The 17,799-nt window shown below is 40.2% G+C and overlaps 1 protein-coding gene across 3 annotated transcripts in view; it reads left to right on the forward strand.

The window, feature by feature from the left end:
* ptpn13 (protein tyrosine phosphatase non-receptor type 13) overlaps positions 1–17,799 on the forward strand; it is a 47,137-nt gene extending 29,338 nt beyond the window's left edge. Inside the window, exons 9-49 of one of the 3 annotated variants that reach the window (XM_030742328.1) lie at positions 644–743; positions 1,152–1,368; positions 2,264–2,338; positions 2,438–2,609; positions 2,986–3,136; positions 3,228–3,366; positions 3,525–3,677; positions 4,020–4,202; positions 4,330–4,492; positions 4,738–5,161; positions 5,696–5,802; positions 6,158–6,211; positions 6,519–6,608; positions 6,924–7,031; positions 7,182–7,313; positions 7,419–7,891; positions 8,345–8,476; positions 9,461–9,554; positions 9,658–9,743; positions 9,851–10,025; positions 10,851–11,065; positions 11,148–11,246; positions 11,340–11,713; positions 11,826–11,985; positions 12,090–12,245; positions 12,454–12,625; positions 12,764–12,974; positions 13,121–13,206; positions 13,526–13,587; positions 13,819–13,974; positions 14,163–14,328; positions 14,442–14,498; positions 14,583–14,686; positions 14,797–14,852; positions 14,943–15,040; positions 15,134–15,282; positions 15,367–15,457; positions 16,272–16,609; positions 16,696–16,911; positions 17,008–17,070; positions 17,185–17,799. In XM_030742328.1, coding sequence (XP_030598188.1) covers positions 644–743; positions 1,152–1,368; positions 2,264–2,338; positions 2,438–2,609; positions 2,986–3,136; positions 3,228–3,366; positions 3,525–3,677; positions 4,020–4,202; positions 4,330–4,492; positions 4,738–5,161; positions 5,696–5,802; positions 6,158–6,211; positions 6,519–6,608; positions 6,924–7,031; positions 7,182–7,313; positions 7,419–7,891; positions 8,345–8,476; positions 9,461–9,554; positions 9,658–9,743; positions 9,851–10,025; positions 10,851–11,065; positions 11,148–11,246; positions 11,340–11,713; positions 11,826–11,985; positions 12,090–12,245; positions 12,454–12,625; positions 12,764–12,974; positions 13,121–13,206; positions 13,526–13,587; positions 13,819–13,974; positions 14,163–14,328; positions 14,442–14,498; positions 14,583–14,686; positions 14,797–14,852; positions 14,943–15,040; positions 15,134–15,282; positions 15,367–15,457; positions 16,272–16,609; positions 16,696–16,911; positions 17,008–17,070; positions 17,185–17,265 — 6,338 coding nt within the window. In that variant the 3' untranslated portion in view covers positions 17,266–17,799. The remainder of the gene's footprint in view (positions 1–643; positions 744–1,151; positions 1,369–2,263; positions 2,339–2,437; positions 2,610–2,985; positions 3,137–3,227; positions 3,367–3,524; positions 3,678–4,019; positions 4,203–4,329; positions 4,493–4,737; positions 5,162–5,695; positions 5,803–6,157; positions 6,212–6,518; positions 6,609–6,923; positions 7,032–7,181; positions 7,314–7,418; positions 7,892–8,344; positions 8,477–9,460; positions 9,555–9,657; positions 9,744–9,850; positions 10,026–10,850; positions 11,066–11,147; positions 11,247–11,339; positions 11,714–11,825; positions 11,986–12,089; positions 12,246–12,453; positions 12,626–12,763; positions 12,975–13,120; positions 13,207–13,525; positions 13,588–13,818; positions 13,975–14,162; positions 14,329–14,441; positions 14,499–14,582; positions 14,687–14,796; positions 14,853–14,942; positions 15,041–15,133; positions 15,283–15,366; positions 15,458–16,271; positions 16,610–16,695; positions 16,912–17,007; positions 17,071–17,184) is intronic. The other 2 variants (XM_030742331.1, XM_030742332.1) reach the window with 2 other exon arrangements.

Below are 17,799 nucleotides of genomic sequence, written 5' to 3' on the forward strand. Positions count from 1 at the left end.
TTGAAACTACAACCTGCTCTTCCTTGATTTAAAGAAACCCAGCAGCTGACCTGGCAGTTATCCATGTTGAGGTAATTTCCAATCAGCTGCTGTCATTTACTTGCCTGGTGGTGCTAAAGGCATTGCATGATGTCTTACACTGTGTAAGATTTCACAAGCTAGTTGCACAAGATAAGCGTGCCTTTTCACCACCGGTGAAAAATGAAATTGTGCAATACACTTCATTGTTACAGTATTAGTAGTGTGCATAATGGTTTCCACGGACTATTTAAGATTAATTCACTTAAAATATGACAGAAGACATCGATTAATTTAGTTAAGATGACCTAAGATTTGGGCACTCTGTGACCTAAAGGGTAAGACATTACCCAGCCAACTGGATCCAAGGCTAGCTATATGTTACTACTTTATGACACATACTACTGCTGTAATGCTGCACACTTTATTGCAAGGCAACAGAGATCCCATTTGCTGTGCTGATTTCACTCTTCTGTAATTACATTTTTCACATGTTCATGCAGATATTTTGTGTGTGTGTGCGTGTGTGTGTGTAAGTAACTTCAGATGAAAATTAGCCTGCTTGGCTAAATTTGGCTCCTTTGTGAATACAATAAATAAAAACATATTCTCGTGTCTTTTCCAGCTAAGAAACCTGGCGAAATGGGCAGGTATGGCTCCCAGCTGGCACTTTCAAATGAACATGATGGATTGCCACTGACGAGTCACAACGCACACAGACACAGGTATTGTCCCACGCCGCACAACCCCTGCTGGGCACAGAAGCTGTCCTGTTTGGTCCTCTAAGCCACAAACATACAGCTGGTGTAGCTCAGCAGGGTCAGCTCCATGCTTCACTAGTGAGGTCATCTAATGTGACATTCACATTCAGCATTCTCTCTCTCTAATCTCTGGCATTATAGATCTGAACTCTTTTTTTTTTTTTAACCACAGTGCAAATGGGAAAACATCAGCTGTACACAAAATGCCACTTTGCTGCTAGCTTTAAATTTGTCTGTTATATAAAAAGTAAAAGATGTATCTTCACATGAAGCACAAAACCCCACCCCCACAGATAATGGTTTCCTTTCTGCTTTTAGACAGTATCAGACTCTTCTGACGCCCATCCTCATCCTCTTGTCTTTTCCCTGCAGGCAAAATGAAGGGGGAGCTGATGAAGCTCTGGTTGGAGCGGAGTTGCTGCTCCAGAGGCAGGAGGAGGAAGTGCAGCGGCTCCAGGCCCACATGGCCCGCAGGCTGTCCAGAGCGAACCTCTACCCCACAGATGACCCCTTGGCCCCATCTCACCCTTCCATGCTTGAGCTTCAAGATCCTCTCTACACCTCTTCTGTACCTCTCCGCAAAACCAAGGTTTTTGCACTTAGCAGTCTCAGTCATGTTCTATAAATTATAATCTTTGTTGTTGTTTTGGCCTTTTTTTTTGTTTGTTTACTAGTTTTTTTTTTTATTTAAATACACAGGCTCCTTTATCATTATAGCGCACAGCAACCCTAGAACAACATCCAAGTTGTGCCTATCTGTGGGCTTGAATCCTGTTTACATTGCAATATTTGATGATGCATGTACAATTTTAACTCATTGGCAGCAAACTTGTTGATGCTCTGCTCACTCAATGTTCTGTAAAGACAAACTGCTGACTGGAGTGCATAATTAATTTCAGTCTCCTTATAGTAATTAAACATTTGTGGGATGTGTGGGATTTTTTTTTTTTTTTTAAGGTATGTCTGTGAATATTTGTTCGACAAACAGTAAGCATGGTAAAAAAAAATCTGCTGATGTTGGCAGTAGACGTCAAATGCTATACATTGTATTACTAATAAGTAAAGCATATTTGCCAGGGCTAGACGTCTTGCTTTAGTGAGTTTGTGGTTGATTTAAATCAATGTAATTTAGGATTTGAAGGTCTCCAGTTGGAAAAACTTAAAACGTATGAGCTAAAGAAGAGGAAAAACAAATCCAACAACACCGGTGTGGGATGTGTTTTTCACAATTGGTCACTTTATTAGGTGCACCTTGTTAATACCTGTTTGGACCACTTTTGCCTTCAGATCTGCCTTAATTCTTCATTCAGATTCAACAGGGTGCTGGAAACATTCCTCAGAGATTTTGGTCTATATTGACATGATGGCATCACTCAGTTGCTGCAGATTTGTCACTGCATATTCATGATACCAATCTCCCATTCCTTTTAGTGTGCTGGTAAAATAAAACTTGTCTATATTTTTTTTTTTTTTAAATGTGGCAGAACTTTCATGGCCCTGAGTTTGTGAAGATGGCCAGTGAGCCCTGCATGTCCTTATCTGTTCCCTCTTCAATAATGGTGAGGATGTCAAATGATACCACCTTGAAGCCAAAGAATTCATGTTTTATTTTCCTGTTTGTAAACAATTACTCCGTACTTCATCTTCTTTCACTCAAGAAACGTGGGAAGGTGGAAGAAGTGCAGAGGAAGGTGGGTGTGGTGCTGCTCAATGGCCAAAAGCTGGAGCTGAGCTGTGACATCAAGGCAGTGTGTAAAGATGTTCTTGATATGGTGGTTGCCCACATTGGACTTGTGGAGCACCATCTCTTCGGCCTTGCATACCTCAAAGGTATTTGTGTGTCTCTGTGTGTTTGTGTTTTGAGAGAGAGAGAGCACATGTGAGTGTGCAATTCCTTGTGTTAGTTACCTAACAGTTATTTCTTATTTGTTTAGGCCTGAGTGGTTGCCCACAGAGGCCTTATTTTTTGCATATGAAAGAAATTAAACTCATAAAAGTACTTTGAAAATAGTTCACCATAAAGTCTAAGTAAATGTTTCCCTTTTTAAATGGGAAGTTAAAACTACTGGGTGTGGTTTGATTAGTTTTAGTGGAGGGTTTGTGGCAGTTTATTTTTGATCATTTTTGTTTAATTAGCCGGCCTGACCATGACCTTCTCGTTACATGACCTAATCCACTCCCCTTTCCTGCTGAAATTCGCACACAGACAATGAGTTCTTCTTCGTTGATCTTGATGCCAAATTGTCCAAAGTGGCCCCAGAGGGATGGAAGGAGGAACCCAAGAAAAGGAGATCCGACGTGCTTTTTAACCTTTTTTTCCGCATCAAATTCTTCCTTGATGATATCAACCTCATACAGTAAGTGTACAGTTTGGTGAGTAGCTGAAAACCCTAAATGCCAAATGGGTTTCATTTTTACAAAAAGTAATGTGTTTTCTGTGGATTACAGGCACGCTATGACCAAACATCAGTACTACCTACAGCTGAGGAAGGATATCTTGGAGGAAAGAATGCGCTGCGGCACAGAAGATGCCATGCTGCTGGCTTCTTTGGCATTGCAGGCAGAATTTGGTGACTACCAGCCTGAGGTACCCCATCTCCTTTTTACATGTTTAATCAGTCACCTAAAAGTACTTACTTTTTCCTTATGATTTAAAATATATATACATTTCATTTGATTTTTTTCTATTTGTAAAACAGCTGAAGTATCTTAAAACTAATCTTATTGTTAATCCTGATGCCGCAGCTCCATGGGAAGACTTATTTCAGAATGGAGCACTACCTCCCAGTGTCTGTCTTGGATAAGGTGGACCAGAACACCATCAGGGAAAATCTGCCGAAACTTCACACCAACTACTATGGAGCAACAGAATCTGAAGCAGAGTTTGAGTTCCTTAAGGTTAGCAATAACAAAGTGGACTGTATCTAAATTCAGTTTTGATATCGATAAACAAAATATCCTCAGTTACTGCTGAAGATATTTTTGAGTAATCATTTTGTGATGTACACAGTGGGCATTTTATACCAAAGAGTTTACTTTAGCAGAAGGATTAACATGCTTGTCAATGTTTGACAAACTGCCCACCCCCACCCCTACACACACACAACTCAAGAACAAAAGTAGTTAAATCTGATCACATTAGAAACCTCTGGTTGTGGTTTCTTGTTTTCTATATTTGTTTGATTAGGATTTCACCATGTCACTATCTCAGAACTGTCTGCCTTCATATTGTCTTCAAAGGTGAGCCAGAGGCTGATAGAATATGGAGTCCATTTCCATCGAGTGCTTCCTGAGAAGAGATCTCAGACAGGGATCATGCTGGGTGTCTTTTCCAAGGGGGTGCTCATTTTTGAAGTCCTTAATGGAAATCGTACCCCGGTGCTAAGGTTCCCCTGGAGGGAGACAAGGAAGATTTCCTTCGCAGTATGCACTTGTCTCTTATTATTAGACACAAACCTATGCTGTAGTATAGTAATGTTTTTTTCCACTACAGTTTAATCTAATTGATGCACACTTTCACTTTAATGTTTTTTTTTCTGTAATCCTGCAGAAAAAGAAGATTTGCCTTCAGAACACATCAGATGGCATTAAGCACCTGTTTCAGACAGACAGCAACAAGACATGTCAGTATTTGCTACAGCTGTGTTCGGATCAGCACAAGTTCCACCTGCAGATGAAGGCCCGCCAAAACAACCAGGAACTGCAAGACCTAGGTAAGCAAGAAGTGAGCCTCATATTCAGGCAGATTTTTATAGAAAGGAGATATTTTAATAGAAAGGAGGGTTAACTTAAAACATCAGTCAAAGGCAACACTAACTACTACAGATGAGCAAATTAGCTCCTTGGAATTTCTCTGCTGTATAATTTTTCCAGTTGTCTCATTTTAATAAGCAAACATACCAATGATAATTATCATAATTTAACAGAATTTTATGCCTTTCATGTTCCCGTTCATCAGAAAACAGTTTGCAGTATTCCCTTGACTCCCGGAGTGGAGATGCTGCAAGTGTGATGGTGAGCTCAGGCAGCCTGGGTCCAAGTTTATCAACGCGCTCAAACCCGGACCAACTGAAGAGAATCTCATATTCGGAGGCGGCCCTCAATAAGGCACTGTCTGGCTCCGTATTAGTCCAAGATGAGCTTCACTTTCCAGGGTTCAATCCAGCGGCCTCCACAGTCCTTTCCAATCCACGAGCAATGAGTCGTTCCCACCACAACCTCGGGCAAATGCCAGAGTCTCCGGAGCACAGAATGGCAGAGTCATATGGTGGTCAGTTGCACAGCAGACTTAGTCAGCCACAACCCAACCAACTGGCCTCTCACTTCCAGCAACATCAGCGGGCCAGCTCAGACACAGACTCCATCTTACACCAACAGGACAAGTGAGTCGAGTTCTCAAAAGCAAAACATTCTTAACACATGCTTAATGAAGGTGTAGTAATGAATGCAAATTGAGTGTTGCAAATGCTGACTTGTAACTTTACAGTTACAAGAATGTTTCTTATGCATTTTTCACCTTCAGTGCATTTTTTTCCCCCAATTTCAATTAAGGTAATGGGGTCCTGTGTGTATGTCTAGATTCTGTGTAAGGTTTCACTGTCAGTCTCTTCAGGGCAGACTAAAGTTACTGAAGATCTGTTGCTCGGACTACACTACACTACACTACAGAGACACATAAAACTCTACCTCCAGCCTGTAATTGACCCTCTGGGGGTCTGTGTGTGGGTGGATATGCGCCTTAGAGTCTGTTTTTGTGTCACTGTGACTTTTTAATAAGCTTGTTTTTGTGCCAGCTGCTCCCCCTCGTGTCAGCTTCACAGATGACATTAAGATGATTTTTTGTTTTACAGAAACTTGGGAGTGTTCTTTTTTTTTTTCTTTTGGCTAATCACCTTATATTTTGCTCAAATTCTCAGATCATTTGGCACAGCGCCTCTCAGCACCGCAGCCTGGAACACCAGCAAGTCCAAAAAAGAATCAGATTCTTCTTCCATAGAAGATACTGGCCAAGCATATGTCCTAGGTAAGAACGCTGGCCTGTGTAGCATAGTGCATAGCATCAGTGATGTGGAGCTCAAACCTAAAATACAAATCAATGTATGTTATACAAATACATGTATATTACTGTTAATCTGGTAGAAACTGTAAAACAGTATGTGACACAGCATCCTACCCCATCATCTAAGAAAGTGGTTCAGCTAAAAGTTTTTGATCACAAGCACCACTCATAGTAAGAGTGTGACACTGATTCAGTATGACGACCACGTATAGAAAATGTGTTAGAGAGCAGTAAGGTGTGCAGAGAGCAGATGTACAGTTTTCTTGCCCTGTATTATGTACAAAGGATGTTCTTGGTAATGGCTTGTATTCTTTTGCAGGTGTTAGTATGCACAGTTCCTCTGTTCCACCTTCAACCCCAGCATCTGTAAATGGTATGTATGGAAATCTGTCTCTTTTTAGATGCCTGTAGACCTTGGCTTGGGCCCCACTCCCACCATTTATTAGGTTTAGTGCCAATAATGAAGCTGACTTTCATCCTAGCTTAGCCAATCTTCTAGGCCCATTATTAAGCTGTACTAAAGTGGGAGCCCTTTAGCTGCACTGTATGTCCTCCTGAACTGATTAGTAGTAGAAGTATTATTGCTTTCAGAGTGGCCTGCAGTTTGTTCCCTGCTTACCAAACTCACAACAGGATATTCTTAAGTTGTCATGTGTTAAATATATTTTGTGTTTGTGCAGATTCACTAAAGAAAAAGGTTAATGCGTTACCATCTCCAGAGAGAGAGATCACAAGTGTAAACCTGAAGAAAGATGTGAAATATGGACTAGGTAAGAGTGAAAGAGTCTGTGCTGTGTATTTGACAACTGCTGTAAGTTGCATTAAACCTTAGGGCAACCTGGCTGTGCTGTATATGTTACTGCTTTCTGAGTAAAAAGAAGTGAATGCAGCCCCTTAGGCAAGCTGTTGCTGTTCTATTTTAAGGACTTCACAAGAAAACAAAGTAACCAGTAATTCCGCCAAATGCAAATGTTTCAGTCAAATAAACAAAATAATATTTGCCACAGGGTGCTTATATATTTGTATATAACTGTTTATAGTTGTGGGTTTAAACATTTGTGCTTGTGTGTGTGTGCATTCCTTAGGGTTTCAGGTTGTAGGAGGAGAGAACTCTGGCCGTGCAGACCTTGGTACCATCATTAGCTCCATCACTCCTGGTGGACCCGCTGATGTTAATGGTTGCCTCAAACCTGGTATGTCAGATTTTTGCTGCTCTGCGCCTTCCATCTGCATAGATGTCAGTGCTCTTGTTGTCTGCATGTGCTGATGGTTAGCTCTTAAGTTTGTTTCTGTCTTGCTATGAATAGTTGTGTGTGTGACTAATGGTGGTTTTGTTGATACAGGTGACCGGCTGATCTCTGTGAATGAGAAAAACCTAGAAGGGCTCTCTCACACCGTCGTGGTTGATATACTTCAAAATGCTCCTGATGACGTTACTCTGGTGGTATCGCAGCCCAAAGAGAGGCTCTACAAAGGTAAAAATGGGGATATAAGTGGAATTTCTTTTTATATATGCATCTTGTCAGGATTTATGCATAATTTAAGACTCATATATTTACTCTTTATACTTGTTTTGACAGAATCTGCTGCAGGATATGCACCCTACCAGCCCAAGTCTTCCTTTAATTCTACTCAGACGCGAGAACTAGACGTTGATACCTCGTCAGAAGAGCATACAGGAACAAGAAGCCCCAGCCCTCCACACCTCAGTGCTGGCATACTGTCATCCATCTCATCTCCAGCTCAACAGCACACCACCCTCAGTTCTCAAGACTCTAGGACCAGCGTTGTGGCTAAAAACAACCAGGCGCCTGCTAGTGGCGTTCAGCAGTGCCTAGAAAGGGCTACGGCTGCTGTCAAAACTGCACCCATTGCCCAACGTCAAAGACCAGATACAAACGTAGGTCCGGATCCTACACCACCAGCTCTGCCTCCCAAAACTAGAAAATCTAAAGTGCTAGAAGCTCCCAAAGTTTCTGAGCATTCTGACCGGGGAGATTCGGACATGGATGAGGAGACTTCCAGTAGTCAAGAGAAACAGAAGGTCAAAAAGGTGTGGTCTTTGTTTGGTTTTGTTTTTTAATGCATTCGTGTAAACAGATACCCTGTTTTTATACATTACCCTAGCCTGTCAATTAGGAGCTCTGTTAAATATAATACATAAAATTTATTCTTTATTTCTTTATATTTATTCTAGTAGAACAAATATAAATCTGCTTATGTTAATAGGACATGAATGATTTTTTTTTTTTTTTATAAACAAGCATTACATATTTATAATCTGATGCTTGGCACAACTAACTGCCTGTTGTTTATAACATTTGCCTGTCATTGCATTTACATTGTCAATGAAAGGCTGTTTGCATCTGTATGTTGCATGATATTCCTTGTGTGTTTTTTTTTTACAGTATCTGCTCATTTACTCGGCTTTCTCACTCGCCTTGATTTCTTTCTGCATGTTCCAGCTTGTGATAATTCACCGTAATGCCCTATTCTCTGTTTGCAGGAAAACCTCATGGAAAATTTAAATGGTAATGCCTCAGGGGTCAATAGTCTCCATCCAGGAGAACTATATGACATTGAGCTGTCCAAAAAAGACAGCAGCCTGGGCTTAAGTGTCACGGTACTGTTCGGCAAGGTTTTCACCCTTTTTGTTTTGCCCTCTATCCCCTCATCCCTTCCCTGTTGTTTAGCTATTTTCATATGTTGTTCGGTTTGGTTTCATTTCTTGTTGTTGTGTGTTGGGCGTTCTTGTGGTAGAACTAACCCTTTTGCATGTGAATCTTATTTTTTTTTTAATCAAGAAGGATTTAAAAAAAAAATAAAGTCACACAGTGTATTTTAATTTTACAATAAGGATTGTAACCTGTATGAGCAGCACTGGATAGTGACATGGAGTGATTAATCACTGCTATAATTAGCCTCTCTGGAATTTTGATTGACTTGGGTTAATTTATTTGTAGGAACTAAACCACTTTAACATATCACTTTACTGTGTCTTCAGACTGTTGTCAAATGTAAACTTGTGTGGTTGTAATGATGATTTGATTAAACTTGAAAGCTATTGAAGCTTTTAGTAATTATCTAAATCTTAACTGTGAAATGATAAGAGCTTTGTTCAACAGCTGGGCAAATTGAAAAATCGGATAATTCATCTAAAACACAATCTGAATAAGAGAAAAGGTGCATGACATTATGATTCATAGCATCTGAGACTCTGCTTTTGTGCAACTTTTGAAAAATCCTGTCTTGCAAAATTTGCCCAGAGCTTCAGGCTTGTCACCACTGGTATCAGCTGCTCCACCTGTGCCAGTTCTTATGCTCTATAAGTATAAGCTTTATTTAAACCCTTATCCAAAAACATTCAAAATACAAACCTTTGGTCTTGAATGTTCTGTAAAATTAATTTCAAATACTTTTCTTGTAAAGTCTAATTGATCTTCACATTAAATGTATTTTACAAATATTGTAATGTACCAAATCTATCCTTCTGAAGCCACAATAAAGACAAAACAATTATCATAAAACACCTCCAAACCTGCCATCAACCCCCACATAAAAATAAAGAATCAAGTATTTTCTCTTTGGCTGCTTTTAATAAGAGTTGTGTCATTATCTCTAGGGAGGTGCCGGCACCACTGTCCGACATGGAGGCATCTATGTTAAAGGCCTTATACCAAAAGGGGCTGCTGAGCTTGATGGAAGGATACAGAAAGGTAAACAGTGATGTAACAAACATAACACAAAGGCAAAACTGAAATTAGACAAAATTTAGACTATTTTTCATCTTTGGGCATAACCTATCTGTCTGCTGCTTAGGTGATCGTGTGCTAGCCGTCGATGGAAAGAGCTTGGAGGGGGCTACTCACGAGCAAGCAGTAGAGGCTCTCAGAGACACTGGGCAGGTGAGGGGATGACATTTACCATGACCCACCATGTAGACAGTACGTTTGAAAAATGTTTCTGCCCAGCTGGTGTCTTAACACTAATTATTTACTTCCTGCATCTGTAGACAGTACACTTGTTGCTGGAGAGGGGTCACCTGCCTGCAAACAGTATCCACGCTCCCCTCACACCTCAGAGCACTCCACCATCTGCTGGCACTGTCAGTGACAGGAATCAGACCAAGAACAAAGAGCAGCCACTTGAAGTCAAAGAAAAACCAGAGTATAGCTTCATCACACAAGGTAAGGGGACAGACAGCATGGGATGCACCGTAATGTGTGTGTGCCTGTTTCTTCCTGAACATATCCTTGTTTTTGTTTGTTTGTTTTGGTTGTCATATGTCCTCTATAAATATTCACTGTGCTGTTAATAAAGGGAAACATTCATTAAGTCACTGATTATTTAGTGTAGCAGATAACTGTAACAATCTTTCAAAAGTGGATACAAGTGCCAGAATTTGCTTGTTTGTCCCTCTGGAGCAAAATCCCATTAGCCACTTAAATGTTCCAAATGTCCAATCGTCCAAAACCAGAATGAAATACAAATACCTGTAACCAAAAACAGCATACAAAACTACAACAACTGAAAACCCAAACAGTGAGAAAAGCTAAGAACCAGACCGTGACCTTTACATTGTTGAATGGATGCAATTTGACATTAAGATTATTAAAAAAGATAAGTCTAGTTGACTGTATTTGAAAAAAATTATATTTTCTGAATTTGCCGACAGCCATTGGGCTTTATCAAAATTCAATTATGTGATCAATCATGGCGAGTGGATGGTTGCCCAGGCGGCATCCATTGAAATGTCCGCTCAATAATTTCAGAACCGTTCGGCCTGCACTTACCAAACTTCATGGGTAAATAGCTTTTTATATATGGGGTCACTGGGCTCAGGGTCAAAGGTCACGGTCATATCGTTAAATCTTTTTTGTTGTTTTTTTTTTCATGTCCACTTCATATCTAAAAAATGGTTTGAAGGATTTTGATTAAATTGCATGGTTATTCTTCATCATGCACTTTTTTGTCTATGGCAATGATTGCAAATTCATATCTTTGTTTCTCAGATAATGTGTTTGAGGTGCCCCTGCTGAAAAACACATCAGGGTTGGGTTTCAGCTTTAGCCGAGAGGAGAACATCCCCAATGAACCCCCCGGCTCCAGCATGGTGAGGGTTAAAAAACTGTTTCCTGGCCAGCCAGCTGCAGAAAGTGGTCGTATCAAAGTGGGCGATGTCATCATGCGTGTCAATCAGACCCCCCTCAAAGGACTCTCACAACATGTATGTAATACATGAAACCAGGAACCAAGTTATTTGATACCATAATATGTTTGAAATTGTGATTCTCTTACATTTTGTTTAGGAGGTCATATCAGCTTTGAGAGGAACTGGTCAAGAGGTGACTTTGCTTCTCTGTAGACCTGAACATGGCATTCTTCCTGAGATGGACACAGCAGCTTTGGTGAGTCAGTAAATATTTCCTTTGTCCTACATCACATTGAGTCTTTCAAGCATTACTTAAAAACTTATATTGAGCCTAATTCTTTCTTCCTAGACACCCAAGCCATCCCCTAGAAAGGAGCCAGTGGGACTTGCAGAGCCCAGCTTGAATTTAGGAAGGCTCAACTCTCCTCCAGGGAGCAAGAAACAGGGCCCTGTCGAAGAGGCCTTGGAGAGACTGCTGCACAAAACCCCCGGCCGACGCAACAGCTACAGCGACAGCACCGATGGGGATGAGGAGGTGGAAGAAGCCTTCAGTGCGGGCACTCTGGAGAACATCAGGCAGAACTGGGAGCGTGGTGTTTACCAGAACTCTAGTACCAACCCGGGACTGAGACGCTATGACAGTAGTGGTCCTCTGGATGATAACATCCACTCAGCTTTTTATTCCCCAAATCTGTCAATGACGAGATCAGACCTCAGCAACCGGTAATTGATCTAATATTAAATGCTGGATCAACATTATCAGGTGAAAATGTGATTGTTAGTGTTTTTTTTAAAAATCAGTCAACTAATTTTGGCTTTGTGGATGTTTGGTCAGGGGACTTTCATCCCCGATGGCAGATGATCTGGAGTCAGGCACACTGCTTAAGGTGTCCTCCCTGTCTGCCCCAAGCCCAGATCCCTTGCCCCCTCCACTGCCTCTACCCTTGAACCTCACTGTGTCAGGCAACGGACAGGACGGAGATGAATTTGTCCCAGTAAGGACTGAGGAAGGGAATCGTAATCTTTTTAAGGAGGGGTTCCACTAAAATGTGTATCTAAATGTTATTATTGTTACTAAAATGATGCTTTTTGTTGTTAGGAAGTAGAGTTACAGGTGTCTTTGGTGAAGTCAGAAAAAGGCAGCCTTGGCTTCACCCTCACTGAAGGTAATGATCATGGATGTTACATCCATGACATCATCCAGGATCCAGCCAAAGAAGATGGAAGGCTCAGACCTGGGGACCGAATGATCATGGTATAAATTACTATTCCCATTCCCATAATGAGTTTTTTTTTTCTGCCTCAAAACAGATTTTTCAAACTTGGTCTGGAAATAGTTTTATTTAAAGCAATGCCTGGAGTCAGTTATCATGTAAAAAGTGGAAACAGCCTAGCGCTGGCTCGCTGTGTTTCCCCAAACTATTCCACAGTGAACTAATCCTTTTTTTCCTTTTCTTCTATAGGTGAACAACACCAATGTGAGCAATATGGGCCACACTGAGGTGGTCAGTCTTGTGCGTGCTGCCCCTCGGGTAGTTGACTTGGTGGTAGGGAGGGTCCTGGAGCTCCCTAAACCCCCCATAGAAGCCCATCTGTTGCCTGATATTTGCTTCAAGAGGAACCAAGAACCACTGGGTAAGGAACAGCCTTGATTAAGAACATAAAATATGTGTGTATCACATTCAGGGGTCTTGTACATATTCCCAAATGTTGCATCAGAAATTAGTTTTTAAAATCAAATCTAAATATTTTTATTCCTTATTCTTTGCTCAGGTTTGGTCCTAGATGGTGGTGGTGACAGTTTGTATGGCATCTTATTTGTGAAAGACATCCTTCTGGGTACATTAGCCTTTAAGGAAGGAAGCTTAAGACCACTTGACCTAATCCACTACATTAATGGCGCCCCCACCCAGGACCTGACTCTCAGTGAGAGCACTAGACTGCTGGAGCACTCCCCCAGTGAACTCACACTAAAGGCCACAAGGTAATCTACAGCAAGAAAGAAAAACATACAGCCTGCAAATTTGTTTTGGTGCTTGCTTTTATGTTTTTCTTCTTAATAGTGTTAAAGAAAGTTCAAGAGGTGTGCAATAATAATAATAAGTTTATTTCTTCTTTATACTCTAACAGGGATGGAAAGCCAGTTTCTCCTATGCAGAAAAGTCTTTCTTTTCTCAACAATAATGTTGGGGCCAAGCATTCATCCAGCATGAATGGTATGTTTTACAGGCTAAAGAAATATAGTTTACAGGTGCACTGAAAAATGGATCTAAATAAGAAGACATTTAGTTATTTCAGTGGACTATGTTTACGTTTTGGTATGTTAGTTTTGCACTTGCCAAATGTTTAAAGATGGTGTGACACCTTTAAAGGAAAAAAAAGGAGGGGGGGGGATAACTGATAATCAAAAACTAAATAAACAGAACAAATAATGGCTAAATTAGTTATCTAAACATTGGCATTAGCCCAGAATTGTTAAATCCATGATTTGGGTTTTGTTTTCTAACTTTAATGTAACTTTGTTTTCTGTTTAAGGGTTCCTCAAAGGAGAAGAATTAAGAGATACAGAAGGTCTCGCAGCACTTTGTCCTTTAGAGGTGAGTTACATTTCTTTTTACATGCTGTTGGTGTCCTGGAATAAAAACATGTTTTCTGTTATGTTTTGACAAGAAAATGGGAATGAAAAATGTTGGTGGAATTAGGAGTTTATTAGGTGCTATTGTTAATCCAAATGAGACAGTTATCCAAGCAAACAAAATAGTTTTTCACTGAAGCTTTGAATTACAAATCAAAGGTTATTATTACACATGTGTTTGCTGAAAATGCAGGAAGAGCTCATAAAGGTGGATCTGGAGAAGCCGCTGACAGGAGGTCTGGGTTTTTCTGTAATTGGAGGGGAGAGGGGGATCTTTGTTAAATCCATCACACCAGGAGGAGTAGCAGAGTCCTCAGGCAATCTGCAAGTAGGAGACAGGCTGCTTAAAGTGAGTACTTTTGGACTTGTGGTGTGCTAGAAATGTGGATTTTTTTTTTTTTTTTAAACAAGGCATTTAAATGTTTTTGATATTACATGAATTATTACATGAATGTTACAATTGCATTTTCTTTTTGTAAACTATTTGTAAATAATTAGTTTCTGTGGATTTTATGTGACTTGCTTTCTGTCTTGTAGGTGAATGAAGAGCTAATGACAGGTGTGTCCCACACCAAAGCTGTCACCACCATCCGTAAAACTAAAGGCCTGGTACATCTTATTCTATCCAGACCACCAGACCAGAACCCAAATACATACCTGGCCTCTCTACCCATCAATTCTGACAAGTGCAATGGAAACACTGGTATAATCATGCACTTTAATTTTTAAACTTTGTCTTATGAATACATATTTCTGTCTGAATAATTTCTAAAGCTCATCCTCTGTGCAAACTGCTCTGCACCATGTTTCTTTCAGGTCTGAGTGGTGACAGTGGAGTAAAGGCTACGCTGTGTCCTGTCATACCACCTATAGGTAAAATGCACAGGCTACAGAATGGATTGAAAAGTAATAAATGTGTAGACATGCCAACATAGACTACATTCCCATGTTTCGCAGACTATGATGGTGCACTAGAAGAGAAAAGAGAGACTGAGCGACGCGCAGAGCTTTCAGAGGACACAGACTGTGATGGTTCTTCTTTACCAGAAGATTCTCCTAAGGTACAAATCAAACCCGCCACATTTGAAGAACCACAGAAACAACCTGCTGGTTAATTCTGATGATGTTCTCTTTGTATCATTTTTTATTTTAATTTTTTAAACTTCACTAGAACTCCCGAAAGGTGAGATGGAATGAAGAAACTGTTGACGATCCATGCAATGAAAAGTATGATTTTTGCTTTTCAAAAGTCCACTCATTCATTTTAAGGTTATACGGAACTGATACTAACACCTGTTCGTGGTTTCTGTTGAACAGTTACCTGCAGATGAGTGCTGGGCAGCCAGATGAAGATGAAATCACATGGGGAAGTGATGAACTGCCAATTGAAGACATGAATTCAAAGTCAAGAGATGGTAGGAACCACTATCTCAGATAATAAATCTTGTTATAAATTTGTCATAAGTTACTAACTAAACTTTTAAATCCCTCATGGTGTCTTTGCACAGACGGGCCAATCATCACAGAGGATGAGCTGACCTCTTTGCCCCTCGTCAGAGTGGTCCCTGACGGCCAGTACACAGGACAGAAGCTCAACAGTGTGGTTCGCATGATGAGGGGACTTCTGGAACAGAAAGTTCCTCTACAAGAGTTTGAAGTATGACTCTTTGAATGCAATTCCCAATGAATAAATTAAACAAAAGCTATCATAATTTTTCTGAATATCTTTCTGCTCTGGCAGAATCTTCAGAACCTCCAGCCGCTGGATGACTGTTTGATCGGTCAGACGAAGGAGAACAAGAAGAAGAACCGCTACAAGAATATTGTTCCCTGTAAGAAAAACTACCAGTCTGGAGTTCCCTATGTCTTCACTATTAATAACATGGACCACTAACTGTATATGAAAGATGGACATAGCCACTGTGATGTCACCCACTCTTTTGTGAATTACTGCTGTGAAGTCATCATTGTTAGTGTCTTGAGTGTTTAACAAAAGCCCTTGTTTTTCACAAGGTTGTGCAGATTCTGGTCTTTGCACATAAAGTAGCCGATTTCTTTGCCCGCTCTGAATTGGGATTTAGCTTAGTCAACCTAAGTGTGTCCCATATTGGTTGTTTTTTTGGTAGAGCAGATTAGCCTTGCTGTCCTTGGCTAGCGTTATCTCACGTAGTGTTTTTGTGAGAATGAGCCCTCATGTTTGTAGTATTCCCAGAGTATTTTATCTTGATACAGACTTCATTGCAAATCCCATGTGTCATATCTATGTCATTTGGTTTTAACCTAGTTTAAAAATCCAAACTGGCTCCATATTTTGATTTAAACATGGACAGTGCTCTCCTGATTTCTTTCTCTAATGCCTCCATCATTATTTCACTAACTTGCTCCCATACGCTGTCACCTCTGCTCACTAGAAAAAACTCAACAGGGCTGGATTGTAAATTGAAAAAGGAATTGATATATTATGCTAGCACTAAAGAGACTAAAGGTTTAATGCACTTTCATTTTTTGGTGCCACTTTTCAGGCTCTGAGGCTACATCCTCTTTTACATACAGTCTACAGCAAGAACTTTAGTGGCTTTTCAGTACTTTTTTCCGAATGCAAATTTAAATTGTGAAACTTGATTTTCATGCGCACGTCTCTTCTAGTTGACACAACTCGAGTTGTCCTTGGCAAAGACGGAGGCTACATCAACGCCAACTTCATTAACATGTCAGTGAAGGATGAGAACTTCATGTACATTGCCTGTCAAGGACCCTTACCCACTACTCTAGGTGACTTCTGGCAGATGGTCTGGGAGCAGAAGTCCAATGTGATTGCAATGATGACCCAGGAGGTCGAGGGGGGGAAAGTCAAATGTCAACGGTACTGGCCAGACACACCGAGAACAGCAGAAATGGTGGACGACCGGTTACAGATAACGCTGATCAGAGACCAACACCTGGACAACTTTGTCATCCGTCTCATCGAAGTCAAAGATGTCCAGGTGAATTTATATATAGGTTCTGCTGATAGTTTAAGATGTTTGTACTTTAAATGTGCACATTAGCATATGAGTTTCACTCTTTCCAGACTAATGAAGCCCAGGTTGTTACTCATCTAAACTACACTGGATGGCCCGACCACGGCACACCTTCACAACCTGAGCAGCTGCTCACATTCATTTCCTACATGAGGCACGTTCATCGATCAGGGCCTATAATCACGCACTGCAGCGCAGGCATTGGCCGTTCAGGGACCCTCATCTGTATTGATGTGGTTCTGGGTCTTATCAGTAAAGATGCAGATGTTAGTATGATTGACTTTATATTTCTCATCTTATAATTTTTTTTTTTTAATTTCTTCTTTTGTTATGACTTCAATCTAATAAATATTTTTTTGTAGTTTGATATTTCAGACGTCGTCAGGAATATGAGGCTTCAGAGACAAGGAATGGTTCAGACAGAGGTGATTTGCTTTTAGTTTTAAGTAGCATAACATTAAGTATTTTCAAAACACATCTCAGTCGTTCACAGGTTCTCATGCATTTCCCTCACTCTTTTTTTTTTTTTTCCTTTCCAGGACCAGTATATTTTCTGCTATCAAGTGATCCTCTATGTCCTCCGATGCCTTCAAGCTGAGGAAAACATCTCAGGACAGTAGGAACCTTGCATCGCTGTCATGTGGAGGCTTGGTGACTCTTTGATGAGAGCAAAACAAAAATGAGAGTTGGCATAGGCAGAAATTGCCAAATTACACTACTTTTATTTTTTTTTTTTAATTGCCTTAAACTATTCGATTCCTCAAGAGTAAATCCTTTACAGAAGAAGTATATTTTTATGTTGCTTTCTCTCTCTCTCTCTCTGGCTGCTATTCCCTTTAAATGCATTTATAAGAACTGCTGATTGTAATTGTCACCCACGGGAGTACATTGATGTTTTTTTTGTTTTTGTTTTTTTCAGATTTTTGGATACTCTAAAATAATTATGAAATGATCAGTTATTTCATATTTTATGTTGAACAATATTGTGTATTTTAAAACCTATTTTGATGCTGGAACATGCCTTGACAGAATACTATGTCAGTATTTGCTATGTAAATCTATTATACAGTAAACTGCTCACTGCCTGAGGTAAATGATGAAATTAAAAGTGTACATATTCATCTCTTGAAAAATTAAACTGGATACATTTTAAA

Source organism: Archocentrus centrarchus, chromosome 12 (genome assembly GCF_007364275.1).
Source record: "Archocentrus centrarchus isolate MPI-CPG fArcCen1 chromosome 12, fArcCen1, whole genome shotgun sequence".
In the NCBI taxonomy this organism is placed as follows: Eukaryota; Metazoa; Chordata; class Actinopteri; order Cichliformes; family Cichlidae; genus Archocentrus; species Archocentrus centrarchus.